Source organism: Dermacentor silvarum, chromosome 1 (assembly GCF_013339745.2).
Source record: "Dermacentor silvarum isolate Dsil-2018 chromosome 1, BIME_Dsil_1.4, whole genome shotgun sequence".
NCBI lineage: Eukaryota > Metazoa > Arthropoda > Arachnida > Ixodida > Ixodidae > Dermacentor > Dermacentor silvarum.
In genome coordinates this window covers 105,551,925-105,571,593 of record NC_051154.1, presented here as the reverse complement: position 1 = coordinate 105,571,593, position 19,669 = coordinate 105,551,925, and the positions used below count along the sequence as shown (strand labels likewise).

General features: G+C 44.9%; 1 protein-coding gene across 1 annotated transcript; it reads left to right on the top strand.

Annotated features, from left to right (window-relative positions):
- The first annotated feature begins 939 nt into the window (after positions 1–939).
- LOC119434183 (U-scoloptoxin(01)-Er1a) lies at positions 940–10,668 on the top strand. Its single transcript, XM_037701490.2, has 4 exons — positions 940–997; positions 2,355–2,412; positions 5,579–5,616; positions 9,099–10,668. The coding sequence occupies exons 2-4, from the start codon at positions 2,391–2,393 to the stop codon at positions 9,486–9,488; spliced, it is 450 nt and encodes a 149-aa protein (XP_037557418.1). The 5' UTR covers positions 940–997; positions 2,355–2,390; the 3' UTR covers positions 9,489–10,668.
- The last annotated feature ends 9,001 nt before the right edge of the window (positions 10,669–19,669 follow it).

Sequence of the window (19,669 nt, the reverse complement as noted above, 5' to 3'; positions counted from 1 at the left end):
AAACGGGGATAGCAGATATTCTAGTTAACATTAAGAGAAAAAAAGTGGAGCTGGGCAAGCCATGTAATGCGTAGGATGGATAACCGGTGGACCATTAGAGTTACAGAATGGATACCAAGAGAAGAGAAGCGCAGTCGAGGACGGCAGAAAACTAGGTGGGGTGATGAAGTTAGGAAATTTTCAGGCGCAAGTTGGAATCAGCTAGCGCAAGACAGGAGTAATTGGAGATCCCAGGGAGAGGCCTTCATCCTGCAGTCGACATAACTATAGGCTAATGGTGATCATTATGATGACGATATATATAAAATACTTGAGGTATGTTGGGAAAACACGGCGAATGCGGGAGATTGAAATTCAAGGCGATGAGTTAAGCACACTAAAATGTTAAATATGGCCAGCACAAAAAGCACTACTTGTGGATAACTGTCGATCCGCAAAAGCAATATTTTAATACCTACAAAAATGTATTGATACATCGTATTCAGCCGTAAAAATGGTAGATTCGCACGTATACGACGCTCCGACAGTGCAGGGTACCGCGCTCGCACGCAGCCGCACGTCCGCTGAACGCGCGCAGGAGAGACCGCGCGACGGGCTACGCGCGGTGGAGCTGCGTGCGCGCTCGGCGGCTGCTCGGCGGGACAACCTTCTGGGCGGAATCCGCGAAAGCGTGGAAACCAACAACGCACAAAGCGGCAGCGAGCGCCGCTCGAAGGCGGAATGAAAACAAGGCAGAGAACAAGAAGCGTCGGTCGTTTTGGGAGCCTCGTGTGAGGGGAAGACGAGTCCCACTTGCATAATTCCCTCGCGGCAAGGCCCCCGTTTCTTGGGACAGCGTCATCCTTGGACGTCCGTCGACAGAGGGCAAGGAGGCGCCCTCGAACCGCGATGCCCTGGGCGAGTGAGACCGGGGCCCGGCAGCCGCCTATAAAAGCCGCCGCCGCCGGCGCAATGGCAGACAGCCGGAGCCAGCCCACGGAAGAGTCAGCCGACCAGTGTGAGTACCGGCACAACATGGGATACCCTGTAGGCGCCGTCCACGCAGTGAGACCGAGATCGCAACCCCTACGCTCACTACGCGGACTCCGCCAGCGCCCTCAGTTCCGGACACAGGTCGCTTCCGCCGCCGCCGCCCCCGCCCCCGCTGTGCTACACGACGGACTGCGGCTCCGGCTTGGGGAACTCGTGCCCTCCGCGGCGCGCGCACGCCCCGCGGATACGACCTCGCTCTGCGATTCGCTTGCCGCTTTAGTGGTGCAACCACAGAATGACGCTACTTAGTCAATGCATTTCGGTACTCGTCCCTTAGAGTCCTAAATTTGCCGTCACCTACTGCAGTTTTGTACACATTTTTATTCTTACGATGTGTAGCATACTTGATATAGCGCTAAGATACACTTCGACATATGCGGAATCCTATGGAATTTCTAGAAAACCTTAATTGGGGATATGCAAATATCGATAAAGTGAACAAAAGTATGAACGACCTAGAATAAAAATGGTATTTAATTATCATCAATGATTAACAGCGATTCGCAAATTTGTTGCAAGATGAAGTTAGCTCCTGCTAATCGGCTGACTATAGGTGCCTTGTTTTCCGACCATCCAACATGTTCGTAAACATCAGTGTTACATGGGGGCAATTATTACATCCGATATTGGAGCGCACTGAAACAAGTGCTAAAGAGCGTAAATTCGTAAATGTTATTTCACAAGCCAATAACAGATAAATACATCGTAGTTTATTGCAGGTCTTCCTTTTTTAAATATAATTACATTCTTCTTGCACTTATTTTGATTTTACTTCCTAAAGAGTAATTACAGGCTGAAAATGGACCACGCTATCGTCTCGTTACTGTATTGTGCGCTGCATTGGTCCCGCGATTTCACGATTTTTTTTCACGGTTAGACGGAGCATAGACTGAGACTGAGAGCTGGCCGAAGGAGGTGCACATTCTGTGATCTGTTCAATATTGATTACAGGATTTGCCCAGTGGTGATCCGTATGCCATGAACAAAAGAAGTGTGCATCAGAAAAACAACTTCTATGATAGGTGAAAAGTAAAAAGCAGAATTACCACGCTGATAATTATATTAATTTGCGGAATATAAATTAAAATGTAGTATTACTTTACATGTTGATTCTGCATATAGTTATCTTAATAGTTATCTTAAGATCCCTGTAGGTCGTGCCCTGCTTGAATAACACTTTTTGAAAACTGTTGATAAAAGCGCAGCTTTCGTTGTCACAAAATTTAACACCTCAGAACTCTTCGTTGTTGAATTGCCTCACTGAAAAAGAAACTTGTTCCTTCTCTTACAACAATACTCTAATGACATGACCTTCCTTACAGGCTCTGTGACCGGGACTACACCCTACTTGATCAAAGATGAAGCAGTACCTTGCCCTAGGTGAGTTAATAGAGCAACGGGTTCGTTTCTCATCACTTAGTGAACTCACCAGCATATCGGTGAGGTTGCCAATTTCCAACGCTAAAGTATTGTGATGTTGGGACTAGTTTGTGCTAGTTTGGCTGTATAACGCAAAGGAAAGTTTCTCTTAGAAAGCACCTTTCTGGTTGCACAAAGAAGTGACTATAAGTCCGAAGCCACAGTTCTGTTCATAACATTTTCCCCTCAGGATTGTGCCCAAGCTCCGGCGCAAGCAATTGCATTCCTTGCGGAAACATATTCGCTGCGAGCTGTAAAGATGCGTCAAGCAGGTAGACACTCGAGTTTAATTTTTTATCAACTACTGTAAAAACAATTCATACTTTTGACGAACTTGTCGTTTACAAATATCGCAGATCTGGCATGCGTTAAAAATTAAGGCCTTTCAGTATAACCCTGCAGATTAATGTGCTTTTCTACACTACATTACTGATGCCCTGGAGCTTTGCACCCGTTGAGTCACATGACACTCGGAAAATGCAACCTGCCAGATTCACCGAAAGTCTATGCAAAATAAAACACAGCTTGCACAGGTGCCCGTCCCTTTTTCTGCAGTGGGCAGGTATCCTATGATGCATTTATGAAAACGCTGCATGACAGCGCAACAGTCTTGCGCGAAATTGCCATCAGAGGTTTGCCCTTTGGACCGGAATTAGGGAAACTAGATGACAGGCATTTTACAGAACATAAGATTCTGGAACCGTAGCCCCAGTGTGTCTGCGATGCATAAAGTCACGGAAACGCTGCTGCTTTTCGTGAGAACCACCAGTCTATATGAATGCTTGTGACTGAGTGAACGATGAACGCTTGTGCATGTGTGTGCGTGCATACTGCGAACTTTTTCTTTTACTCCTCATTCAGTCCTCTTACCCATTTCCATGGCACAGGGAGGTTAAACATGCAGTTTCAGTCTGGTTAACCTCCCTGCCTTTCCCTTACCACTCCCCCCCTCTCTCTCAGCCTTGTTTATATTGCGAGGGTGCCGGTCAGGCGGCGTATGTGGTAAACAACTGTGTGCTACTCGAATGTATTTCTTAACAAATATTTTAGGTTGACAATTCGTACAATATCTGTACATGCTGTATTATTGTAGAATACTTCTGTGCATGCTGCAAATGCTCCTGAGACGCGTTTATATCTTCCAAGCCTCAAGGTAGATATAACGAACTGCTCTTGGGAGCTTTGTGCAAGCACAACAACAGTGAAATTCTGCCTCTTAAGAAACATTAAAAAACGAAATTGTCGTCAAATGAGCAGATTAATTAGGGGTGACAGTCTCTTACCATTTTCTTCTTCGTGGAGTTAGGATAATCCAAGCAGTGGCGGTCGCTTTTCAATCGAGGCGAAATGCAAAAACGCCCGTGTGCTTGCGTTGTTGTGCATGTTAAAAAACCCCAGGTGGTCAAAATTAATCCGGAGTCCTCCACTACGGTGTGCCTCATAATCAGAACTGGTTTTGGCATGTAAAACCCCAGAAAGGAAGAAAGGCGTTAGGATAAACGAGAAAGAAAACAAGTACAGTTGAAAAACAATGGTGAAGGGAAATATGAAAATGCAATTACAGTATTGGGCTATAACAATGCAAACTAGCCACTTCAAGCGGGTCAGTTAGTAAAGGAAAATTAATTATCAACACGTTGTAAACATTTCCTATTATATGCAGTGCAGTTGTGAGGCTGCCGCATAGTCAGAAGCCGGGCCGCTAGATTAGCTGATCATGCCTCATGCATTCACGCTAAAGTACGTGAGGGCAAAAATTTCAGGCATTCTGCATCCTGTTGCACGTTCTCTATATTGAGGGGTGATCGAACTTACGGGGTTTATTCTTATAGAAACGGAGGATGCAGCACACGCTGCCTATTTCAAGTTTCAATTTATCAGTCTCAGGCGCCAGAACAAAGGAATATCAGCATTGATATTGCTGGCTGGTACGCTACCAGAATTTTGCCTGACAATAATGTTCACGAAGCTGGCTTGTATTTATGTTATACTTTCATTGCACTGCCACGAGATTTCGATTGCTGGACGTTAATATCAAAACGACGACGCTGCTGACTGTCAAGTTGCGTCATTGATTGTCTTTAGAGCGAGTCATATGTTTGAAGCAATAATTAAGCGAGAAAATGCAATCCCGATATTCCGAAATACGAAGCACTGTGTTAAGCAAACTTTCCGTTGTTGTTCCTATTAGAAAAAGATAACAAAGAACATATCTTTGCTTGAGCAAAACTCTATCTTTTAACGTGTACTACTCTTTTATAATAATAAAAGAATTAGGCACCAGGCATGCAAGCTCAGAAGTTTGAGTTTGAGCCGCTTCATCGACATTTCTTGGCTCGTAAAATCACCACATGCTACTTGCTTGGATCTGAGATATGGATCTGATATATTTCGGCACACGATTTAGAATATGAGGTATGAATCGTTTAAGGAAAACCTGAAAGTTCGTAGCACCTAGGGAAACATCGAGCAAGCGATGCAATCCACCTTGTAGCCATCAGGAATCCAGGCATGTAGGAGTTCACTCTCTTGCGAACGCGCTCAGGTAAACCAGAGTACATGAGCCGGCAAGCTTACAGCATTGTCTAGAAGTAAATATCACGCTAGCTAATCAGTCGGTCAAGAGATGCTAGCACGTTAGCAGCACGGCTAACTTGTGCAAGATATTGCACGAGTTAGCCGTGATATTGTGCCTTACTTTATATGGTAACACTGTCAGAGGTATGCATAAGCAAGTGAGGGACACACAGAATGCGTCGGAAAAGAGTTGCTAAAAATCGCATTTTCATGGTATTAACAAGGCGAATTATTTGTAAAGTTTTCTGCAGAAATAAATAGAAACAATGACAGCGTCAAGCACAACGGTTGCTATCGTCAAATTTTCTTCTACTGCTGACAGATGATGCACGTGCATTCATTCAAGCAAAAGATTTAGTTAAGCGCTTTTTGACTGTAAGCGCATTTAGATTACGAGAAAGTGGCGTCGAACAAAGAAAAGAAAGAACTTCGCTGAGCAGCGGCGCGTGTTAGTGTAGTGTCACGCGCAGTACTTGAGACCTGAAGCACGTCGTACTCCAACTTATCTCGCGACATGATTCATGGGTGCGTTTTTCTCTTTCTCTCACAGCCTTCGCCCTTGCTGCCGTTGCTGTTGCGCTACCAAGGGTAAGACCACTTACGATTATTTAGAGCGAGAGTCCTAACAGAAATTGAACATTGTAGTTAAATTGTTACCTGCACTATCTTGAAAGAAAAACCTGCCGAAGGAATAACAACAGAACGCAAAAACCGTGTCCCTACTAAGCTAAATTAAGCCAAAGTAACCCAAAACGACGACTTTTGTGGCGGCACACGTTTCTTTTGTTTTGCAACTACAGTGTTCAGGCAAACATAGTCGAAGGCATGGTAGTTCAGTGAACTGGATTACACGACGTGGCATCTATCTGCGAAGAGAAGGGTTCTTGCGTCGAGAGGCCTGTGCTCGCTTAAGCATTATTCGTAGTCTGGAAAAGTAGCGTACGCTATGTGCATTCATCATCACACATTGAACATTGGTACCTCCCTTTTCTCAAAGAAGTTCCACGTCGGGAAAGCGCAAAAAAAAATGAACGTATGAACTGTATCAGCGAGGCACACACCCAAGAAACACACCGCAATTGCCCCGCCAAGCGTAAAGACCCCATCATCTGCGAACATCTGTGACGAGAGAAACGTCGCATTGGACAGGCCGGCCCATTTTGTAGGGCACACTGTGCGAGCGCAAGTAAAGGAAGGAAGGAAGAGAGAGAGCCGATGCGAGGTTTTACAGCGCCCATTTCTTGGGCCTATGTGAGTATCTGTCAGTTGCTGTCATCACGGCGGTTTGATGGCCCTTTCGGACGTCTCCGGAAGTGATTAGCCCTCTTCTCGGAACGATGACAGTGGGTGGGGCGCCGCTGGATTGCAGCCTGAGCTCGTACATTCGGAAAATCTCGCGCCTAGCCTCTCCTACCACAGAGTCGCCGCGCGCCGGCGTATAAAAGCCAGCGTTACTGTGAGGGCTTGCAAAGAGACGTAAGCAGGTCTTCGCAACATTCTTTCTGCGGCCTGCGTCCCGTCGCAGAGGCAACCGCAATTTATAGAGCTCCAAGTGTACCCAAGCCTTGAAGATATCTTTAATCGGAGCACGTGGCCTGGCTGCCGACTATCGTAGTTTTACCGCGCGTCTCGAGTACCTTCCCCTACCGTAGATTGCAAGGCCTTAACGACACTACATGCGCGTAAGCTACGTACGTAGTATCTAAGAACTAAAATAAGCACATGCGCCCATTGAGCTAAGCGAAATTGAAGCAATGCCGATTGCTAAAGCAAACGAAAAACGTGCATACGTACACACACACACACAAACAAGAATGATGGAAATAGTGACAAAATCTGTAAAGCGATATGAGATCATCATACCAGCGTTGAGAACGGTAAAGCAATAGCAGGGTGTTGCAATAGTGTCGCCTTCTTTACTGCTGCGAAAAATACAAAAGGAGCTTACAAAGAACGAAGACGTTCGACTTTTAGAGTGATATCTCAATTTCTCAGAGCTCGATCGTCCTTTAAATATGAAACAGCTATAGGGCTTGCACGCTGCTTAACACACAAGCCAACAACGTAGGCGTCCCTTATCGACTCCTCAATGAACGCGTGTCACGAATCTATGGCGAACACGAGCACTCCTTCACGTCACTTTCACTCAACGGTGAAAGAAAAACTTGTCCACCCTTCCAAACTCGCGTCACCTGAGAGAGGCCAGGGAAACCCGACCGGCATGCCAATGCATCACGGTTACGCAGGCGAGAATGTGTCTAGTGCTTCCGCTCGTTAATATTCCACAGGTGCAAATTAAGTGTTTGACGCTTAATATTTAGTGAAGAGACATGCCTTTTAATTAAAACACCTCTAAAACCTTCTCTCGCAGCATGCAAGTTTTCATTTGCTGTTTATTTTCAAGCTAATTGAAGATTTTTATTTCTCTAATACACACACATGCTTACCTTAATTTTAATTTGTTTTCCTGCTTTGCTGTTTTAGTATTGTATGAGATATTACATTTACTGTACTATAATGATGTAAATTCGGGCGCTTTTCAGCCTGCAACATCACTACCACGACATAATCAGAGAAAGATCATTTTGTTAAAGACAGGAAAAAAGGATTTAAAATATCAAAAACTGTAGCTACATTTAATGATGCCACTGATTTCTCTTTAATCATGCATTCGCTCGACCACGCGTTTCAGGAAAACACTTAAAGATAACACTAAACACAGGATAGCAGAAATTCATCTGAATTAATTCTTAATCGCACTTTCACACAAGGCGCTTGAATAAGTCTGTCATGCCCGAAGCAGCGTAACTAGCCACCTCATGTTTTGTAATCTTTGCAAACAGAAACCCTGATTCGTAATTCCTGTTATTAAATCTGAGAAACAAAAAAAAAGTGTTGTCGCAGATATTTTGATACATAAAACAAATATAGAGCGATGTTACGTCGTTTGTGCGCGGCCTCTTGTGAACACGGGAACACTCATGAGAACAGCTCCACCATTGCACATACGTATGCATGTTTTAGGCCCTAGCTTCTGCCCTCGATGCGCTTTTCGTTCTGCATCCTACGTGCGACATGGTTCGAGAGTTCTGGCATCGTCTTTGGGGCTGCGTGCAATCGCCTACGTATTTGAAGCGCGGTGAAAACCCACACGACCGTATATTGATTAGTGCATGCGGAGTCGACAGAAATAAGTAATGCGGAGTGCCCACGCAGCACGCCCTGCAGTGACACATTTCCTTACAAAGCCATTTTTTTAAGCACATGGCTATATACAAAAGCGTGCGCAGACGAGAATTCAACAGCTTCTGCACTTGTCCCAGATCACTGTAATAGAGTGCTCGGTGGCGGCTTTGTGGATGAAAAAACCTCGATATACATTCAGTGGCTCGTTTATAGTCTTTATATGCTGCATGTATCCTCGAGTGCACGCGGTTTATGCGTATGCAAATTCTATATGCAAACACAGAGGACTTTTTGGCTTTATCTTCTGCAGTTAGGAACTGAAGTCAGTCTTGTCATGTACTTATTTCAGGATCGAAGCTTCGCGTTCTCATGCGATTGATGGATCAAATCAGAGAGGACAGTGTTTTTAACTCCAAGTGGAGGGCAGCGTCTTTCAAATGTAACCAGTGCAGGAGTCTACGGTTTAGAATACGAAAAGCCTCAGCATCGCAAAACAACTAGGTGGGGAACAACCGAAAAGAGATAGATCCTCTCCACAGAAAACAAAAGTTGCATCTTTTACTGCACAATACGAAAAGTGGTTGGTATCTTTCGTTCTTACGCACATTACGTTCGTCTAACCCGGGAAGCTTTGCTACATGGCAAAGAAAACGTAACGCGACAGCAGCTGATGTGTTCGAGGTGCAGTGCTCAAGGGCATGTGACTTGCGGTTCCATGTGACTGCCTATGTGCACAAACATTGTCTCTGCAAACTTGACGCCCCAGTCCCTGATTCGCGCCTCACCACTCTCAGAAGAAGTGTGCATGGTACTCTATAACAGGTATAGTGGTGGAATATTTAAGAAATTTCTTTTTTTTCTCCTTTTTTCTTCCGCCACCACAGTCCAAACGGGCAGCCTACGAGCTTCCGGACGGCGTTGAGTTCCTCGTCGGATCCGTGAAGACCTCCTTTACCTGCCCCGCCAAGAACGGTTACTACGCGGACGTGGACAACGCCTGCCAGATCTTCCACGTGTGCAATGTCGTGCCCAAGGACGACGGCAGCACGGAGGTGCAACAGTACAGCTTCCTGTGCGGCAACCAGACGGTGTTCAACCAGTTCTCGCTGACATGCTCGCTGCCCGAAGACGCCGTCCCATGCGGCAGCTCGGCCGACTTCTTCTACCTCAATGACAGGATCGGCCAGGAAAAGGTGAACCTGCACGACGACGCCGACCTGCAGCGTGCTGTCCAGGTTATCCCACGGTACCAGCAGGCACCATTCAAGGCTTGAAGCCCACCGCCGCCACCGCCACCCCGTTCACGCGAACGCGACACCGTACCGTAGCCAGTTCGAATCGAGCCTGTGATCGTGTGGACGAAGAACCGCGACATATTCGACAAGCCGCCGAAGCAGTCACGCAAATGTCCGCCACGTGCTCGTTGTTTTTTTTCTGCTACTGTGCCTGCTTATGGCATACGAGGGGGTTCTGTTGGAGTCCGCGCCACACCCGCGAAGGAACCACCTCCCGTACTCACGCTCATACTGCTGAACGCCAACAAAACTATTCGGATACAGAAAATATCACCGCCATTCTTGACAGCGCTTCGAGCAGGGATCTAAGAATTAACGTCGGAGCACACAGGTAGAGGGGGAGAGAATGAACAAGAAACAAAAAAGCAAACAAAGTAAATTTGCTTTGGGTCGTTTCAGCAATCATAACGTGCGCACTGGGGCAACGTACAAAGTTCGCGATGGCGACTCGCCTTACAGCGATGGCTCGGAAGGTGCACACCACTGCTCGCTTGTATTTTAGCTCGGCTCACCACATTGTCGCCTTCGTGTCGACGCTGCCAACGAGATAAGGAGATTTCGTTATCTTCCAGCGCCTTGCGCATGGCGCATGCTTTTGGTTGTACAGTCATAAACTTCCTGGGCTGGAACACCATACGTGTTCTCTTGCGGCTCCCTCCTATTTTCGAGCTTTTCTGCGAGGTTGTGGGTTACCCTCTGCTTTTGGGTGTAGGTCGGCTGCGCAATCCATTGGGTAGGAGCACAGTGCCTAAAGCCGTGCGACGTCGCTGCTGTTGGTTCACTATTCTTAGTCATTGAGCTTACGCCTTCGCTTGTCCGCAGTCATGTGTGAGCTCGTATGTACAAAAAAGCAATTTAAAGAAAGAAAAAAACTTCCTGCTTGTCGGGTGACTGTATAACCTTCCATGGGTTATTTAGCAAATAACAAATTTTTCTCTTACCACTGAATTCTCCAAACTGCGATGTCCTGATTACCAGAAGCGCCCGGTGTGGTAATCTTGTTAATCCCTTTCTTCAAGTGACAGTTCTCTCTGATATGTTAAGCGCATAATGTACAAATTGCCAAATGCTTTGTGTGACACCCAGAATATGCTGCGTCATGGTGAACTCATGGTCTCATATGCTTTGCTCGGATAAAATAAAATCATTGTTGTTCGTTCTTCTGGGTTCTGTCTTGTTATGAAGTGATGCTTTGTTATGAAGGTGATTAGAATTAACGAATTGGATAAACGCACACCACGAAGTAGTCATCGTATTGTAACGTTATTTTCGATTTTAGGGACTAAGGTGACAATGCGTAAAGAACGTTCTAAATCAGTGAAGTACATATTATGGCTTCACGGCATAGCACTTCTTCATGAGGTGAAACCACCGTCACGTAACAAAAATGGCACGCGTCGAAAAGCTACGCTATGTTAAACATTCCTCCACGACAACGAGACTCATACGTGTTTTGTGTACATTCAATTTTCTTGAAGTGTAGCGCTCGACAAGCAATAGACAATAATAATAACATATGGATCTGAAAATCTAATTGATCTAAATCTAAATCTTCTGTTCCTGAGCTAGAGTCCTAGCTCAGGCACAGAAGCACAGTTCGGACCACAGATGAATCACCAGCTCATTTTAAGACAAATTAATAACCTGTAAGAAGATCTACGTGTAAAATCAACGAAATAATACACTTGCTTGTAAGTGTAATTTGCGCTTTTGAAGAGCAACTCATTCGTGTACCATAACACAGCCGCAATGAAGTTATTTCAAAAATTCACTAGATTGAAATACATTCACATGCAAAGAGAACCTTTGGAAATTAAGAAAAGACAGCACTTTTTTAAATTCTTGTCTACACAGAATTAGGAATAGTCAAGGTGCCACCTCTAAATGTTGTGCGAGGCACATAAGTCTCCCAGAATCTTTACCATTGGTGCACAGCCGCCATATACTGCATGAGAAAACAGTGACGCACGAACGTTCATGTTATCATCGATTCAAGACGTCTAGTATATATATATATATATATATATATATATATATATATACAGACGTCTTGAATCGATATATATACGCCGAGCTTGTTGCGGTTTCATCGCGTTCTGAAGGGTGGCTCTATAGGTACCTGCATATTTTTTCAGGACAATAACACAGAACATACCGAACATGTTACAGTCAATCAATCAATCAATCAATATAATTTTTAACCTGCCCAGGAAAAAACGTAAAGTCTCAATGCTCGCGCACGCATACAGAAAGAAAAGAAAACCACAGGAGAATGCAAGTAAAAGAAAAACAGAGGGTAAAGATAAACGAAACTGATAACCACCGGACATAATACGAGAAAGCAAACACAATAAACATAAAAGGACAATTTTGAAAAGGATAGTTCACATACAAGAAAACGCAAGGTAATTTTGATAGAAAAAGGAGGAGAAAAGTACTTGAGCAGCGTGTGAAACTATGAAACAACAACGCAAAATTCGGAAGAAAATCATGACAGTGACTTGTGAAAAATACCGAGATTAACAAAATAAGTGTTATGAAGACTTGGTTTTTTTTTGTTAACATTTGACTGTTGGCTATAGCAGGCACGAACATGGAAAGGTCTATGCTCCATCGTGATCTTACGCAGAATTCGAAACATGATACCAATGAGGAATTCGGGGCGGGTAAGGATACCATGAATGACTTTGAAAAGCAACAGAAGTTCATCGTGATTACGTCGGTAATGAAGTGATCACAATAACAATAATCCAACAGTGCTAGAACAACATTCAGTGATTTTGTTAGGAAAGTGGCGATGGTATAATGTTTAAAACCTTTTTCTGGACCCGTTCTAGGATGTCACAGTTGGGTTTATAAGTGCCATTCTAGATTGCCGAGAATGACATATTGTTGTGTGCAACCTGCAGAAAAGTGTTGGAGAACTGAATTCTCTTAATAGTCTGCAAACAAAGCCGAGACAGTACAGACCTCGCACTGCAACATTTAAAGAGAGCAGAAAAGTGTAAGGTTGTATCATTGATCTCAATGACCTTACACAATGGTACAGAATTCTACAGAATAAGAAAACAGAATAATTGCTGTTTTGCGAGCGAAAGTTATAACTTTGGTCTTGGCAGCATTCAAGGTTAGATTATTATTTTTGCACCATTCAGAAAAAGAAAACAGGTCGTGTTGCAGGATGCGACAGTCATCAACACTGTCAGTTTTCCTTTAAAATCTGGATGGCATTGGCACATAAAAAGAGTTCTTAATAGCGGAAGAAATGTAAAAAATTTAAAAAGGAGTGGTCCTAATACTGATCCTCGAGGGACACCGCTTGTTGCCTTGTAAAAAGAAAGTGTTTGGCCATAAACGTTAACATAACATGATCATATAGAAGATAGCTGTGGAAGAGATTGACTACTGAAGAGTCAGCACCAAAGTGCGTAAGATTAACCATGAGCGGTGAGTGGCTGACTAGATCAGAAAGCTTTGCTGAGATCACAGAAAAATGTGTCAAGCCTGCCTGCTCTGAAGTACCGGTGCGGAGATCTGTGTCATGAAACGTGCGCGATATGTGATAGTTGAGCGACCAGAGAGAAATCCATCCTGATTCGGAATCAAGAAGCTCTTCACACTAAAAGATACGTCGTGATGAGGGAACTGGAAAAAAAAATTTATATGTGGCACAGAGAAGAGAAATCGGGCGATAAATCGAGGTATCGATTTTACAGCCAGACTTAAATACAGGAGGAACACGAGCAGTTTTCCATGTGCAGTGGGAATGTGGAAGTATTCAAACAGTTATTGAAATGATTCCGTCAGAGCCCATCTCACGATGAGTACCGACGTTAATAAGATTAGCCATAAAACGATGTAGCAACACGCCTTATTGCCACCACTGGAACGCGTCATGTATGAGGCTTGTATGCAGACGAGCTCCTCTCTCTAGCATCCCTATGGACACGCTGAGCCATCTAGCGAAGTCCGTGCGTGGCGCATCTCAGAACATATATATATATATATATATATATATATATATGTCGTGGGTTCGAGTCCGCCCAGCAACGGATACATTTTAAAGGATTTTCTTGTGACTGAAGAGTGACACATACTTAGTGTCACAAACCCAGTGACCCAAGTTTGTCCAACGGTTGGTGTCGAACCCGCTTCTCTCTGCGCAGCAGTATAATGCTCTACCCATTGCCAGGGGTACGACCAGCGGCGGCGTCGAGCGCCGAACGATACAGTACTAAATAAGAATGAGTGAAAATAATTCTATAAACATAAATAACACTATTGGACATATAGGCCAAAAATGTTACCTAAATCACCCAACGTGCTTTATTAAAAGAATCTCTCAATGTATTTGTTGTGCTGGCCTACTGGCATTACGTCTAGAAAATGAGCGAAAAAAAAACTTGCACGGTAATGTCTCCGTGAACAGGTGTTCTGGGAAGCGTCCCTGTGTTTTACAAAGTCCTGGTCATGTTTTCTGGCTACGCCCACTTCGCCTGTCTGTCACGCGACCTCACAAAATCGCGAAAACTCACCACGTCAAAGTGACGTGTACGCGAAAAAATGCATTAACATGCCGAACAAAACTGAAAAATTTTCTGAATAGCCACAGACTGCCCCGTTCCGAAAGGAATAGAAGATGGCTGCCCGCCGATCGCTTAGGCCCTTGCTACTCGTATGTGCCGGTGAGCATGTATTTATTTGCGCATGATAAAGCTTTTTGCGTGGCAGTAAAACGTTATCGAGCCCTTTCGGCATGCATACGACATCACTCTGCCAACTCTTCCTTGCTGAGGATCCGTTTTAGCGGCATTCTTATCCTTCCGTGGCACGCCGCCACGGAAGTAAGGCGAAGCGGACCAATTGGAGAAGGCGGCACCACCCTCTTCATGCGGTTATCTATTTTTCACTGTGCTCGCTCAGCCCCATCGAAACTCTCTCCACTAGAGCGTGCTCCTCGCCTCTTGTCGGCCAATTAGATAAGAAAAACCACTGAGCGTAGACAATGTTATTGGTTTTGAAAGCGAAGAAAGGTGACTTCCTATAAACGAGGAGAGTGTTTTATTTGTTTTGTTCAGACAACGCTGCGGGTCACCGCCCGATGCTTGCGTCGGTGGTTACGTAAATTTGACGTCAGGAATTTGGAATCAAAACAGTTTGTAATCATTTTACGTTATAGCGCCACAAGAGTTACATAAAGGATGCGTTCGGCGAGGAACGCACTGCAAACTAGTTGCGCGTTGGTTGCCGCCGACCACCTTCGAACACGCCTTCTGAAAGATAACGCGCCCACCACGTGGTTGCGCGAGCCACGTGATGTCAGTGTAAGTCTGTTCACCACCAACCACTGACAAAGATAACGGCTGAGGGAGCCAAAGAAAGCTATTTGCTTCAAAAATAAGGCAGTTACAAGGCTTTCCTCAGGCTCATGCACCTCCGTCATGTCACCGTCTCAGATTGTGAACTGCAAATGTGTGTCCACAGTTACAGCACGCTTTCTGGCTCGACGAGGATTTGGACGAAAAGAGCGCTATAAGCGGCACAAGACAAGAAATCGCTTTACGAAATAAGGAATCACAAGATACTACACGGACTACCAATTGAAAGGTTTATTTCGTGAAAGCTGACTTATAAACCTTAGAAGCGCAAGAAAGGGGAATGAAAACAAGATTAAACAAAAAACAAACCGAAAAATAACAAAGTTAGATGCTGAACGCCTGACTTAATAGCAAAGGTAAGTGATTTTTTTTTTTTTTACCGTTGCAGCAGCACATGTAGACGGAACGCTGACACATGACGCCGCGCAGCGATGTCGAGGAGCTCCAGCTGGTGTTGGAACTACGGGTTGCGCAACAGGGGCTGACCATGTCTGCCGCCGTACAGAGTCTAAGCTCAGGATATAATGAGTTAACGAAGAATGACGAAGTCAACTTTAATGCTATGTACAGCTATTTACATCCTGAAATTTCGCTGGTGAAAAGCTTGTGAAAGCTCTGGGTCCAGCGGGACTGGGTAATGTTGAGAAAGTTTCGGCGCATCTTCTGGCGTGGTGGCCGGGACCGGCCATTCGAAGCGTCGCTCTTCTCACGTGATATTGAGGTTCCTGATTCGTCGGTACTATCTCGGACTAAGTGGCGTGATATTGTAAGTGCCACGAAGCCGGCTCCAAAGAACTGCTACAGCGAAAGGTTTTGTGGATAAACCCTGCTCTCAGGCGGATGCACAACGGAGCCCTTCCAGGAAAAAACTGCCAGCGTGCGAGTCGGCCGTCATCGGAAGAACCACCACCGGCTCCATCGGCCAGTCGGGAAGCATCCGCGGGCCGGATGTAGCACGCGGGCCCATAGTTTGGATATCCCTGCATTAGACCATGGACTAAACTGTGACCCAAGTTGGCGGGAAAAGAGTTAGAGACAAATATGGAAAAATCCTGGAAATTGCTTAAGGTAATACAAGAGTGCATATCGCATTATACATGTATAGGCGTCAATACTGGGACAAACATACTGCCGTCAGCTTTTATAGTGGCGGAGGGGATTAAATCTAATAATAATGTATTTAATCTAACATACTTCTTGTTGGCAATTGGAGAAAACCAAAGAAACAATTTGACCCTCTGCTTCTTCACTTGCTGTCACACGTAGAAATTAGTTGTTTTTTTTTTCATCCAGATCTCATCAAAGCGTTGTTCAGCACTGTGTGATAGAAACAAATTGGGAAAGAAATTAAGAAATTTGTGGTTTGCACGACGCATAAATGCGCACAATGCACAGATTCTTGAAATGAACTTACCGAAAATATAAAATAAAAAACAAGGGCAAGGGCTCATACTAATCAATGAAAAGGCGCTGTTATAAATTGGAAGTGAGATCCGACAATAAATGCGAGCAACCGGACGCAAGCTTCACAGAATGAAGCTTACGTGTCCCTATATCAGTTCCTTGTTTATGGCGTGACATGCCTTCCAACAAGACTGCGTCATTCAAGAAGCGTTCGCTGAGGAGTCATCGCGCCCGGATATCCCTGCGGCGACTAATTGCCAATGCAAACTCCAGTAGCACCGATAAAAGTGGTCAAGTGGGCTCGCTGGACCTCCTTGGAACCGGTGCTCACCGCGATCATATCAAAGCGTGCAGGACGCTGTGCAAGGTCGGGATACTTTGGTCTTCCTCGCGAAAATATTAATCGAAGGAGGTCAAAAGTGCTTCAGAAACGAGTGGCGCCGATGCCGGCGATATAGCCTTGAATCGCAGTCGCGTAATGCAGCAGGCCATAGGTCCCGCCAGAAAAGTTTCTTTTCACCTCATTGTATTTTTGCATTAAAAAAAAGTCTCGACTGACCCCGCAAGATAAGCTTATGCAGCGGCGAATAATCACATGGATTACACGAGCGTGCGCTTTGTACTCTGTAAGCAGGCCGGCTGAGTGCATGAAAGCGATGGAGTATGAGACACAGTGCGCAGCGCCACATTGTAGAAAAATTGTAGCACTGAGTGGCACATTGTAGCAAAAATGCACAGAACTTCGCGCTAGGTATGCTTAGTTACGCATTGGCGTTAGTCACTTGTATGGTCACTTGCAGCTAGTCAGTGCAAATGATGGCTTTGTCAATTTTTTAATTACACAGATTTCTGTATTTCTTGAACGACAACTTAAAGACGTGAGCACTGTTTGTGACGAATAATTTACGTTGTTCGTTTGACCTTCTCAGCTGAATTAGCACTTGTTTGGTGAACGCTGCGCTTTCTTGTTGGCAATGTTAAGGCCCTGTTTATTCACGCACTCATTGCGACACTCAGACTCTCCACAATACTTATTGGACCTTCTCGGGCATGTTTTGGGGGAAAAATAAACTTCAACAATAAATGAGTGCAATTCTGGAGGTTAGCGCGGGCCACGTGATCATCATCTTAAGAAACACAAAGAAACGCCAACAAAGAGAGAGATAGTACATTTATTAAGCATAACCTTTACGAAGAGACAATTGGCGGCAGGAAGAAGTTTTCTCTCATCAGAGTGCCCAACACGTCTCAAGCCTAGACGAAGCGATGCCAATGTACAGTGAGCGAGTCATGAGCACCGAGGGTCTCATTCTTTAGCAACAAAAACATTATTATTATTATTATTATTATTATTATTATTATTATTATTATTATTATTATTATTATTATTATTATTATTATTATTTTGAAAACATATGTATCATTGAAATAGAGCAAAAAAAAAGCTGGGAGGAGGCTGGACACTGCCACCGGGGAAGGGTCACAACGCCTGCCTACTCTTCAGGAAGAAGGGAAGCAAAGAGTAAAGAAAGAACATAATGACAGATAACAATGACTAAATTAAAACAAGAACAAGGAACAGAACACAGTAGTATGAGGCACAGAAAAACATCACTGCAGGTCGCACATAAAAGAATGTAAAAAATATAAGAAATATTGTCCGAGGTCTCATCACTCGCGAACGAATACAAAAAGTACACTAAAGATGCCAAGTCAGCATCCTTCAGAAAAGTAAGGAGGGCGCATTGAGCCTGTGGTGTTCAGACGCACAACCTCTTGGGTACAGGCATTCATTGAGAGTGCACACTTTACGCAGGCCAAGAAGACCATAGTCTCTCAGTAGCGACGTGCGCTGCGCAGGAAAAACAGGATATTCCAATATCAGGTGCTCACGCATCTCGCAGAAACCACAATAAGCACTCGACGTACTGTCCGCATGTCCTTGTCAGTCTAAACGTTCAAACACCTGGACACAGCCAACCCTAAGCTTGAGTATAGTAGGAATTCAGCGCAACGAGGCAAGCCTCGACCGTGAACATGTGGCGGAAGCATTTCATTGGCCACACACTGGTCTGCAGGTGCTGCTTGAGTGAGGATGTAGCGACGAGTCAGCATACGAGTGTCATCCAGCCTACACAGAATTTCCGGGCCGTCTCAGTCGTTGTCAGCAGAAGTGGAAGACAGGAGATCAGCCTCTTCATGTGATCCCTACTTGCGAAGGTATTGCCTGGCCAACGAAGGATCGAGATGTAATTTTATTGGCAGAGCCAGTAATGTTACGCACGCCAAGTGGCTTCATGTGTAACAGGAAATCACACAAAGGAAATGATAAGGCTAAATAAACTATTTTTCATTGAACGGTCAAAATAATTCTGGTATGATGGGATAAATTCACGGGGAAGGGGGAGATAAAGGGGGGATAAAGTGGACAAAAAGAAAGACTACATGCCGCTTGATGAAGCTGAAGACACAACGACAGTTTATCACACACGTGGTGTTTTACGATAAGAGCCACGGCGACGGCTGTTGCTCCGTCCACGCTCTGGTGCATTTAGGTACATGCATATATAACCTATGTTGCCAGTGCCCCACGAATATGGCGACGGATGTGGAACACCCGTTAAATAACATTCGCCACGTAGTAGCATGATCTTAGGAGCTGGCCACTGGCTCATTAAGCCCACGTATGCTACCTCAAGGCATCAGAGCCTCCTGTGTCGAGACCTCCACTCTACAATTATCGAGAAGAGTCGAGCGAACCGAATTGTCGAGCAACTCTTCAGTGGAGTAGTGGAGTACAGTGATCAATCCAATTGACAATGAAGCCATGAAAAGTGCAAGGGAAAATGCTGTTTATTTCGTTCAACTTACAGGGGCGTTTTATTTTTGCAGCGAGCAGCTGTTATTACCGCACTCAGTGGCAAAACTGTCCAGTTGCGTCCCGTCCAGAACTGGATGTCTGCAAGAAAATGAAGCCGTCACTATATAATGATGACAAGAACATGGAAAAAAAATTAAACAAAAAAAAAAAAGAGAAGCAGATCCAGCAAGTTGGAATCCATACACGTATACAGCGAAGCTTTGTATGAGTACAGAAAGATTCGAAGCAGGAGTACACGCACGCACGCACGCACGCACGCACGCACGCACGCACGCACGCACGCACGCACGCACGCACGCACGCACGCACGCACGCACGCACGCACGCACACACACACACACACACACACACACACACACACACACACACACACACACACACACACACTCACTCTCTCTCTCTCTCTCTCTCTCTCACACACACACAAACACACTCACACACACACACAAGTGCGGGCGCGCACTAATTATACCGAGCCTTTTGGTAAGCAGAGTTGC

What these genes read in the sequence shown, in the direction of transcription:
- LOC119434183 (XM_037701490.2), top strand. Translation starts at nt 2,391, where the DNA reads ATGAAGCAGTACCTTGCCCTAG. An exon ending in GAAGCAGTACCTTGCCCTAG is followed by an intron (nt 2,413 to 5,578) that starts GTGAGTTAATAG and finishes TTTCTCTCACAG; the next exon opens with CCTTCGCCCTTGCTGCCGTT. An exon ending in TTGCTGTTGCGCTACCAAGG is followed by an intron (nt 5,617 to 9,098) that starts GTAAGACCACTT and finishes CCGCCACCACAG; the next exon opens with TCCAAACGGGCAGCCTACGA.